The 12,123-nt window shown below is 38.5% G+C and overlaps 1 protein-coding gene across 2 annotated transcripts in view; it reads left to right on the plus strand.

Annotated features, from left to right (window-relative positions):
* The window catches only part of CCDC91 (coiled-coil domain containing 91), a 112,736-nt gene that overhangs the window by 13,715 nt on the left and 86,898 nt on the right, over positions 1–12,123 (plus strand). For both annotated transcript variants that reach the window (XM_031057058.1, XM_005421044.2), the window contains exons 2-3: positions 9,172–9,214; positions 9,320–9,398. In XM_031057058.1, coding sequence (XP_030912918.1) covers positions 9,185–9,214; positions 9,320–9,398 — 109 coding nt within the window. In that variant the 5' untranslated portion in view covers positions 9,172–9,184. The remainder of the gene's footprint in view (positions 1–9,171; positions 9,215–9,319; positions 9,399–12,123) is intronic.

The raw sequence follows: 12,123 nt of genomic DNA on the forward strand, positions 1-12,123 counted from the left end.
CAGCAAACCCAGTCATAAACGGTCTTGGACAGATGTTGGTAGTTATGAGTAGAGTTCAGCTGAAGAACAATGTCAAAAGTGGATTCACTTTTTCTTTTAATGGTACTGTTGTGGATTAAACTGAATACATTGCAACATAGACCATCTACGGAAGGTAGATGGAAGTTTTCTAATCGAAACCACTGTATAAGGCAGATCTGGTTAGAACAGGTGGGTCAGGGCCATGTCCAGTCAAATTCTTTGTGATTATCCTCAGGAATAATTCTTTGTGGTAGGGTAATTCTTCAGGATAATTCCTTGTGATTGTCCTCAGGTCCAACATGTTTGTGGGCAGCCTGTTGCAATATCTGGTCACAATTTTCACTGTTCCAACTTCTTTCCTAAGGGTTTTGTCCTAATCCCAGTGCAGCTCTGAGAACAGCCTGGCTCTGTCTTTTAGAGGTCTGTGTTCAATATATGGGTTCCAGTAAAATTAGAATACTTTAAGTAAGAGAGTTTTTAGTCTACCATGGTCACTTTTTCTCAAGCATTTGTGGGACTCATGGTGTCTGATCTTTGTGACCTAATTAGCACATGACAAGTCAGGCTTTTCTCACCTTTCTCTTTGTTGTTGTTGTTGTTGTTGTTGTTGTTGTTGTTGTTGTAGAATACAAACTAAATTCCAGACCTTCTGATTATCATCAGTCTGAATCAGGTTTCAGAGATTATTGTTCTGGACTCGATGTTGATTAATTATACATATTGCCTGGCTGTACTTAACACAAATGTTTAATTCCAGTTTAATTCAAGCTGTTTTCTGAGATTTTTTTGGAGGTGGGTGGGGAGAAGGCTTGGCTAAAGGAAAGGGATTTCCTCCAAAGCACAGTATGTTTGAATTATATCCACTTTGCCAGAATTCTCACAGAAGTTTATGTGCATTTTGTAAAAATGTGTGGCTTTTGAAGTAAAAGGATATTTGTGATAGGGAAAGCTTAGAGATGGCCAATAGCGAAATGTGAAAAATGGTTAACTGTGGGATTTCTTATTTTTATAAAGCAAAAAGTAGCATTTCCATGTTCTGGTCACAAGAAACCAATTACAGAGAAGACTGAAGATCTAAGAAGGTGAAGACTGAAGCTCTAACCCTTGAGTTCCTGAAATTGTTAGAATTAAGTCTTGGGAAAGATAGGTTCTGCAGGTTTAAAAAAGCCAAAAGCTATACGCTGAAGAATAGTGCCCTCATATTCTAAACCACAAATTTTTGTGGAATTGATTCTGTAGATCATCTTAATAGCCGTTTTTGTGGAGTTTCTGAGGTTTTTTTCTGATACAAATTCAGCATCTTGAAGATGAGAATATTATTTCTAATGATTATTCAAGTTTCTTTAATAAAAGCTATATGAAGCTAAGGTGTTTATTTATACAATGTGGTTCTTTTTCCTTCTAAAAAGGCTTTTAACATTGGGAAAGGCAGTTATGGAAGTCTTATAAATTGTGTAAGATGGCCTTGCTACATGAAGCTGATACAAATGCTACAGCTTTTTCTGTACCTGTTTTGTTACTTGTAGCATTGGCATGTGAAAGTAGAGTTATTTCAAAATTATTGGTGATGCTAGGTGTGGAACATCACATCATAGGATATGGAATCTTACATGCTTTTTGCAAGATCTTTCACTTCAGGGGATCTCCTGACAAAAGGACTATGTGGTAAAAAAACTTCCTTCCTTCCTTCCTTCCTTCCTTCCTTCCTTCCTTCCTTCCTTCCTTCCTTCCTTCCTTCCTTCCTTCCTTCCTTCCTTCCTTCCTTCCTTCCTTCCTTCCTTCCTTCCTTCCTTCCTTCCTTCCTTCCTTCCTTCCTTCCTTCCTTCCTTCCTTCCTTCCTTCCTTCCTTCCTTCCTTCCTTCCTTCCTTCCTTCCTTCCTTCCTTCCTTCCTTCCTTCCTTCCTTCCTTCCTTCCTTCCTTCCTTCCTTCCTTCCTTCCTTCCTTCCTTCCTTCCTTCCTTCCTTCCTTCCTTCCTTCCTTCCTTCCTTCCTTCCTTCCTTCCTTCCTTCCTTCCTTCCTTCCTTCCTTCCTTCCTTCCTTCCTTCCTTCCTTCCTTCCGCCACTTCCTTCCGCCACTTCCTTCCGCCACTTCCTTCCGCCACTTCCTTCCGCCACTTCCTTCCGCCACTTCCTTCCGCCACTTCCTTCCGCCACTTCCTTCCTTCCGCCACTTCCTTCCTTCCGCCACTTCCTTCCTTCCGCCACTTCCTTCCTTCCGCCACTTCCTTCCTTCCGCCACTTCCTTCCTTCCGCCACTTCCTTCCTTCCGCCACTTCCTTCCTTCCGCCACTTCCTTCCTTCCGCCACTTCCTTCCTTCCGCCACTTCCTTCCTTCCGCCACTTCCTTCCTTCCGCCACTTCCTTCCTTCCGCCACTTCCTTCCTTCCGCCACTTCCTTCCTTCCGCCACTTCCTTCCTTCCGCCACTTCCTTCCTTCCGCCACTTCCTTCCTTCCGCCACTTCCTTCCTTCCGCCACTTCCTTCCTTCCGCCACTTCCTTCCTTCCGCCACTTCCTTCCTTCCGCCACTTCCTTCCTTCCGCCACTTCCTTCCTTCCTCCTTCCTTCCTTCCTTCCTCCCTCCCTCCCTCCCTCCCTCTTTCCTTTGATGGAAGAATTTTAGGTACTGTCATTTAATTTATAAATTCTCTTTTGTCTAAATTGATCCTTGACTTTTATTGCCTCATTCCTTAATGCACTGTTCTCATCTCTAAGCATTGAAACCTTCTGGAAACTCCTCAGAATAAATGGATCAATGGGTAGACCTGAAAGGTGAATAGGAAGAGAAAATTCTCTGGGTGTTTTCTCCAGTGCTTGACAGCTGCTGCTTCTTAGACCAAAGTCTCAGTCCTTGCAGATATTCTGAACTTGACTCTGTGTGGCTTTAGGCAGTGCCAGAGCTGGCCTTGCTTTCAGGTTGGGTTTCATCAGTTGTCCTGAGAGGCTTTGCAAACTAAATTGTGATTACTTTAATGTTGAGCTGCTTTATTTGGGCTGTGAAAGAAAATTCATTGCAATGGGCCAGGCTTTAATTTTTTCTTAAAAATACCATAAATTATATATTACATATATTAAAATTTGAATGGAATTAATTGTAATATAAGCAACTACTACTGCAAAATAGGTGGGTGTGCAGCTGCTGGCTTTTTTTTGTTTTTGGTTTTTTTTCTATTAGAAGAGTTTTAACATTACTTAATGTACTAAGTGTTTATTAAGTCAGGACTGGAAGTGAAATCAGAGAATAATTTAGGCTAGAAAAGACCTCTAGGATCATGGAGTCCAACCATTAACCTCCCACTGCCAAGTGCACCCCTGAACCACATCCCCAAGTGCCACATCTACATGTCTTTTAAACACCTCCAGGGACTGTGATTTAACCACAGCCCTGGACAGCCTGTTCCAATGCTTGACAACATTTTTGGTGAAGAAATTTTCCCTGATACCCAATCTAAACCTCCCCTGGCACAACTTGAGGTCGTCTCCTCTTCTCCTATCACTTTCTACACCCTCCTTTAAGGGAGTGGTAAGGACTGATAATATTCCCTTGAGGCTCTTTTTCTCCAGGTTACATGAACCAGCCTCAGTTCCCAGGGAAAAACTGCTGTTACACATTCTGTGTTGTCTTCTTTTTCCCCATAACCTTGAGTTATTCCATGTGTGGGTGGGCAGGCTCCTGTCGACACCCTGTTAAAATGAAGGTGCTAACAGCCCTGTCACTGTGCCTTTCACTCTGGGAGGTGACCAGCACTCTGCTTCCTGGCAGGGCAAGTTTCCCACATGTCCCTTTTTTATGATGGGATCCACCCTGGAACATGATGGAGAACACTGGTGTTTTGGTGTTGCCTGGTTTTCACTGTCTTACAATGGGGGAGGACACACGGCATGCAGAATTGTTAGGGTGGTTTTTCCTCTGTAGGAAATTTTACAAATGCTCTAAATGTATTTTAGTTTCTATTATGCTTTGTATTAACATTCTGCTCTTTCTTGAGCTAGGTATCCTTTGGGATATGTGTATTCCGTAATTAAATTTTACCAATTAACGGCTTAGTAGCTATTATAAGTTCTTAAGATGCCAAATGCTTATCCTGCAGCTGTAATTGGTATAGAGCAGGAGGAAAGCCTGTATCAGCCAGGTAAAAAGAAGGAAGTTTGTTCCTGAATTTTAAAATTTGTAGGTGGTACTTGGAGTTCTGGTGAAAGCCATGGTGAAGAGTGCATGTGAGTTAGTTAGATCTTGGTGATACAGAAATTTATCATCTGCCCTGCTCTTTATCACAAAGGTATTGCCACTGTACATGCTTTCTAATATGTCTTTTTAGTTTTGTTTTATTGGGTCTTTTTTTTGTTCTCTTTTTGTTTTCTTTTTTTTCTTTTTCTTTTTTTTTTTTTTTTTACATCTCATACTTTTCCTGAGTAGACTTTTTGGAACCTGCAGTTTCAAAGATTTATTCTTTAAGTGCTGTGGTCTATGTTATGTCCAGTCAAGGGACAGCTAATAACTGTCCTGGACTGAACACATTGGATGAGGCATTTGGGAGACATAAGAATGAAAATAAAACTGATAGGTTGTCACAGATAGGGAGTTACCCTGGGGTTTGCCAGAAATACAAATGCAGCAGCCCCACCCTCAGGCAGCTCCACACACACCATTCTGACAAAACAAAGAGCAGTATATTCTGTCAGTTGTTCCATTAAAATGTACAAAATTCGACCTCAAACTCAAACTTCCAGGCCAGGTTATACAGAAGTCACTTGATTGTACCTGGCAGAATCAGATCTCTACCACCTAGACAAATTTAGATTATCAAGACTTGAGTAATTTGAATTCTCACTAACCAGAGGTGGATGTGAGTGAGAAATTCTTCTTAATTCACCATTTGGACTTTCCACCACTTTTGCCTTTTGGATATGAAGAATACCAGAATTTCTGGTGGGATTACATGTTCTTTCTCCCCCTAACTGTTGGAATGGGAAAGAGGGGCTTTTCTTTTCCCGGCTTACATTTTTCTGCCTTATTTCTTGGGAATGGTTCTTGTTCTTCCTGTGTGTAAAAACATGCTTTTGGTGTGTCTGTTAGGTAAGCACATTTCACAAAGTTCTCATTACCTATTATAAGCTGCTGGCCAGGCTTTGGTGACTGGATTTGGCACAGGAAATCTTGTGAGCTTCTCAGGGATGCACATCAATCTGAATAAATCCATCACGCAGCCTTACCAGCCACGCAGGAGAAAGCCTTGAGCAACCTCCTCTGAAGTGCAGTGTTGACCCTGCTTTGAGCAGGAGCTTGGGTTGGATGACCTGCTGGTCTGAATTTTGGCAGAATTCACTGTTCCATTTGGTGGATTCAAACTGGTTGATAAAACCTTCTCAAAATTCAGTGGCTTGCATATTCGTTGTCCATGGAAAGTTTCCTTCCTTTCACGGCATGTGACTGGAGAGCTTCTCAAGCCTTTTAGGACATGACTGTCTGAGAACTGCAATGTTTTGGAAATGACCTGGTCTGGATGACCTACTGTGTCTTTTCCAACCATAATTTCTATGACTCTGTAATTTTGAGGTTGACTTCTTGTTGCCCAATTTTACAGTTACTTAATCCCAGTATCGGGCATATTTCAAGAGACCACATTTAGTCATGGTAAGACTGTGTGGGTTGTTTTGTCTTTTTCTGTTATTTTCCAAATCCTGGAGATTGTCAGCACTTAATGTATTCTTTCCTATTCTGGTGCCACAAATAATTTCCTACCCAGTGAGGAAAGAAAAGTCTGATTCCCCATTTTGGAATAAATGGTTGATTTAAAGGACTTGCTCCCAGATTTTTTGCAGTTCTAAGGAGAGGTGTTAGGCTACTTCTGTTATTTATTTGTACCAGAAATGCATTTCCATCATGAGAACAAGGGACAGAATTGAGAAATTTTGTATTTGGTCAAATTTTCAGAATTGTTATCAATCAAATTTATAATGCATTATTTATACATTTTTAGAGCTAAATGCACATGTACTTTGAGGACTGTGAATGTCTCCTGTTCCTTTTTCTAAACATTTCCTATAACATTGATGTGGCCCTTTTCACTGCAGAAGGCTCCCTTTTTGTGCAAGAAGAAATCATATTTTGGGAAATGCATTGCCTAATAAGAACTCTTGCACCAGCACTCTCTGAAGAGTACCTCAGCCTTTGAGTTTTTGAAGTGCTTTATATCAGCATCCCTCAGGATTTATTCCCTGCTTTCTATCCTAATCCACTGCCTGCATATTTATGACACATGTTGAGTTTGCCAGTTTCTGGTATTTTTCGATTTTTTTTTTGTCCACAGCAATCAAAGCATGGAAACAAATCAGGATTTCCTTTTAAAACAGAGGTACATGTACATGTATGAATATACATTATACACACCCAAAGAGCAAACAGACCTAGAATTCTCTCACCTGGGGGAGAATCACTTTGCCTGGAATTCCTGTGGGGTTTCTGAAGAACTGGAAATTGGAGGATTAGCATCTAGGTGTGAAAACACCATTGGTACTACAGAGACTTGCTGGGGGTTTGTTTATCTTTTGTTCCATTGGAGTGATATGTGGAATAATTCATAAATTAATCACGCTGTTACAGCCACGAAAAGTCTGTGTTTAAAACTTGTGGGGTAAAGGTAATCTTAGGTCAGAATAGTCCTGGGATTGTTACCAGGCTTAAAAAACTGTATATGAAATGCAGTAAAAAAGATGATGGATTCAATAACAGGTTGCTCTCCAGTTTTTCTCTGCCCTACATTCTTTTTCTCTATCAAAAGTTCCGTTTTATTTATGCATAGTTTCTTATAAATGTTCTTGAAGGAGAAATGGAAATCCTCACATGTTTTCCTTACAGGGCCTTCTGTCTTTACTGCCTCAGGTCAGTGTTGTATTTGAAGAGAAATCAAAGTAGTTAATCACTTCTTAGAACATGATTTTACATATTTTCTATTTTTGTTTGCCTTTTATTTTTTTAAGAGACTCTCCATTTTAGCATGCCTTTCCAGAATTGCTTTAATTCTTGTTGAACTCCTCTGAACTTGTTCCAGTTTGTGTTTTTTAAAATACAGTGCTGAGTGTAATTTCCCTGGTTGAGACAGAGCCAGTTCTGAGATGATGGGAATAATGTCTCATGCACTTTGTGGAGAAAATCTGCTTTGAAGGAACTTTGTGTAGAGCCTGCAAGACCTGTTGATGTGATACAGAATGTATCACAGATAAAATAGATAGAATACCTGTTTGTCTTTCTAAAGGCTCACTTTCTCCAGCTGGCTGCTCTTCCTGGTGCCTGAACACTGGGTTGTGCAGTGATTGTGTCAATCACCAGTCTGGTTTGGGTTGTTTTTCCCAGGATGTGGCATGAATACAGTGACATTCTCAGTTTGTGCTGTCTCCATCTGCAGTCCTGTGCTGTCCACACGATCTCCATCCATCATTTGTGCACACACGTGCTGCATTCTTGAGCTCTGTGTTAAAGCTCTGGATGTTGATAGACTGCATGAATGTTTGAGCAATTAACCTTAACACTGATTGGAAAAATACTCAATTACCTTCTTTTTCTCTTGGAAAATGAGCCAGCACAAAACCCAACTGACACAAAGCCAACAAAACACCTCCTAGTTCCTAGAAAGATACTTGGTTCTATACCACATGAGACTATTGAATAATACTTCAATTTAGACAAATATTTCTAGTTGCACTGTGATAGTGATGATTTATCATTGAATCACAGAGTGGTTTGAGATGGAAGGGACCTTAAAGATCACCCAGTCCCATGGCAAGGGCACCTTCACCAGAACAGGTTGCTCCAAGCCCCATCCAGTTTGTCCTTGGGCACTTCCAGGGATGGGGCAGCCCCAGCTTCTGTGGGCAGCTCTGCCAGGGCCTTCCCATCATCACAGGGAAGAATTTCTTCCTGACATCCAATCTGAACCTACTCTCTTGTAAACAGTGCCTTTCCATCTTTTCTGCAGAAATGAAAGTTTATCCAGCCTATAGACTGTTTTAACTGAAGTCATTTAGCTTTATAAACATTTTAACTTCCTATAAAAGACCATATAGGTTTTTTGGATCATCCTTCATTTACCTCTCAGAATTACAGATGTATATATATATTTTATTAATACATAATACCTTTCTTTCAACAGCTTTGTATATCTTGAGTTAGTTTCATTAGCTGAGTAACTTAGCCTGCTTTTTTTTAAAAGGAACTGCAATTTAACTATAAATATATCCAAATGCCACAGAATTCAGGGCTGCAAGTCAAAAATGCTGATCAGTTTGTAAAATCTTAATCAGTCCCTCCATGAAACCTAGGGACGGACCTCTGTGGTAGCAGAAAAATTTCCAGAAATTCACCACAGCCTTTTTCCAAGCTGCAGTTTGTTCTGATGTTGCCAGACAGCTAAGAAGATATGGGAAAAGCAGGAAATCTTTTTGGATTTAATCACAGTGCTGATTTGGAAAAGCAACTTAGCAATGGAAAATATTTTTTATGCTTTAAATCATAAACACAAAACTATACGAGGTCCGTGGTAGATCACGACTGCATTAAGACAGATTGTTTTCCTTATGAGTAAAGATAACCCTGCAATTTGGAATCTGGTGGTCAGAAATCCTATTTCCTAGACATATTTATGTATTTATTTGTTTATTTTATATATATATATATATCCAGACTAGATTATTTGATGGTTCTAGTAACGTTTGTTGAGGTACTGGCGACCTGTTTGCTATACCTGAAATATTTAGATATAACATTTAGGTGACATCTTCCTATTTTCCTCTATGAGGAAGCTTTTCCTGCATTTTTGCTTTCAAAAGATGTTAGACTATGTTGATGGGCAGTGCTTATGTTTTCCCCTGAAGTTATTCAAGTTCTGTTGTAAAACACCCAATGCTTTGTATTTAACTCGATCAATAAAAAAGCGCTTCTTAAGTGAGATCTTGCAGTTCTTGGCCTTGCATCCTCTCTGTGAGAAAGTTCTTATTTAGGCCCCTTGATCTGTTTTAGGACTCACGAATGATGGAGACTTCAGGTGGGCTGTGGAGATGAGACTGGAGGGAAGGACTGAGTGCTCATTTCTGAGCAAGCGGGGGATGAGGTTATGAAAATGTTTTAAAATCAAGATTTCTTTTGTGTTCTAGTGCCTGCTGAAAGATGGATGATGATGACTTTGGAGGATTTGAGGTATGCTGTTTGGATAACTTTGCTTTGAAATTTAACAATTTTCAACTATTTTATGGACATTTATAGCATTTTGTAAAATATGTAACAGGTTCTTCTTGTTTCTAGGCAGCAGAGAGTTATGAGTTTGGAAATGGTGAAAAGCAGACCACATCTCCTGCTATTGCTTGGGCAGCATTTCCTACAGGTATTGACAGAATTACTGTAAAAAATCTTAATATTCTATTCCCGTCCTTATGTACTCACTGTAAAAATCAGGGGTTAGAAGGGTATATACAATAAAATAATGGACAATAAAAGAATAGCCAGCAGTCAAAACTTGAGCATAAGAACGTTCCTGAGCAATATTTTGGGAAGGTGCACTTCTCAAAGTTAAACTTTATCGAGGAATGAAAGAGAAATTCAGTTTATCCAGTAGAAAAGAAATGAAAGATCTTCATTCAAAGGATACTCTTTTCTACTGAGTGTGGAAGATCTGTTGCAAATTGTGGGAAAACAGAAATTAAAAATGAGATTGTGATGAAGTCTTTTACTTGCTTTGGGGAAGAGAATGATCGTTTTTACTTGAGCCATTTATATAGTTGAAAAATATATTACATATTCTTTATCTCAAGCAGAAGCAGAAACATTAGGGAACTGTTGTATTAATTTATACAAGTGCCTGGTGCCTGTCTGCATTTTAGGAAATTGATAAAAGTTTAGTGATAAATGTATATTATCAGTAGAACAAAAAATATTATGGAGGTCTTACTGATTTTGTTGTGGTCTAGATTTCAACCTTTTCACAAAACAAAACAGCACTTTTGCTGCACCAGGAACAAATGACCAACAACTCACATTGTATTGTTATGAAGAATAAATGATACAAAATAAGGCAGGGATTTTTCTTAACATGAGCTCTCTATAAATCATGTTCTTAAAATGTTTTTATTAATTTATTTCTGGCTTTTATCTCTTTCAGAATAATTAGTTTTATTTGTCATTGAAACAGAGGAAAACAAATACTAAGGAAACAATATTTTTCCAAATAACTTTACTATTCATCTTGTCATTTTGACTGATATTTAAAATTACTGCTGAAATTCAGTAGCATGTTTTAATGTGTTTAATAAATTAAATCCAATAGAGCTGTACAGTGTCTGTCAGTGAAGTCCAATTCAAATCCTGTAAAGTGTGTAGAATTGAAATTATTTGTACATAACACAGAAGTTTTTTGTATGATTTTAAGTGACTCAGAAGTCCTAGGATAAGTTATACCAAGGTATTTTAAGCATTTCAAAATGAAAAGAAAACTCCTGTATTCTGGATATTTTGTTACTGTAAAATCTTTATGTGACTTTTTCATGCAAGTATTGCTGTGAATAGATTAGTTTATTGCAATAGGCAAGGCTTTAATTGTATTGGCCAAGTGCTTCTTGGGCATTGACTGTTAGGTGGATGTTTTTAGTAACAGAAATAACTGAATTGTCTGCTCAATGTTATCTATATATAAACATGTTCCTGTCTTACCCTAGAAATTTCTTAGTAAGCCTTGCTGAAAAATTCAAATGTATTATGGTGCTATTGGGGTGATTTTGATAAATTTGGGGGGTGATAACATTGCATACACCCAAGATTTGATAAACTTTCCAGAGGAGGAGTTACTCATCTTGTGAATTTCCTACATCTGCTGTTTGGAAGTTATAAAACGAAACACTGAAGCTTGTGTCTGTATTTTTCAGTGTGCAGGCAGAATTCAGAAATTATTTCTAAGACCTCAATGGTGACTTCATTGCAATTTTGCCCTCGAAATTGTTCTTGGGCTTCTTACTATTTTTTGGTAGTATGGACCACATGGCTGTAGATTTAAAATGTTAGTATAGTAGATGTAATTACTTTTCTTCTAGAATAATTTGGCTTTGGAGGAATAAAATGCGGGGAAGAGCTTTGTGCTGTGAGTTACCAGAAATCATCTTGAGGGTGCATCAGAGTGGTTTTTCCTACTGTGGACACAAAACCAGTTTTAAACTCAAACTTTCTACCTGGATGTTACTTTTAATGAAAATGTTCAGGGATTGAATTTTCAGTGTATGCAATATAACTGAAAGTGTCCTTGAATTGTAATATCAAGAAAGGGGAGTTGAGGAAGGAAATTTAATTTTGTTTCTGGTTTTTTAAATTTATTTTTATTTTTAACAGCTGAAACCTGCATGTAGGCGAACTGTGCTACAAGTAGTTTGTAACATTCTACAAAAATATCTCAAATAATTTTTATATGGTCTTTTGCTCAGAGCCCTGCTGTCATATTACTTCTTAATTGCTAGATATTAGTAACATCCAATTAGTAAGTATTACCCATGTGATACATTTGATATTTGATGTCTTCATTCTGAAGCTCAGTACGAAGGATAAGACTCAATTGGAATGTTGATTTAACAGTTCATCTTCATCCATTTGGTTTTGTTTTCAGAATTTCTGATCCTCCAGGGAATTTTAGTAATTGTTTAAGCTTCATTACCAGCATAAAGACACAGAATTTTCCTTGCATTAGCAAGATTGCAGGCTGTCCCTGATCTCTGCTGCTATTAACAAACTGCATGGTTCTGGCAGTTCTTACTTACAAACTTCTGACAGAATATTCTTAATATTGGGAAGCCCGGTCTTCAGAAATTATTAGATACTTTTAAAGTAGAATTCTGGCAATGAATTATATCTGCATCTTCTTTCAGCCTTTTTAGGTGTATGACTTTTGGTATACCTGTGACTGAGTGAATGCTTCTTTTCTCTATAGTGCTGCAGCTCTGATCATTGAACAATAAATTTATTTGAAAATTCATCAGACTTAGCCTGTTGAAGTCAGGTCAATAGTTCCAACAGAGGCAAGTTTTTGTTTCAGGGGTTGTGAAACTGTTCCATTATGGTAACTAAGGCAT

Source organism: Geospiza fortis, unplaced genomic scaffold (genome assembly GCF_000277835.1).
Source record: "Geospiza fortis unplaced genomic scaffold, GeoFor_1.0 scaffold10, whole genome shotgun sequence".
NCBI classification, from domain to species: domain Eukaryota; kingdom Metazoa; phylum Chordata; class Aves; order Passeriformes; family Thraupidae; genus Geospiza; species Geospiza fortis.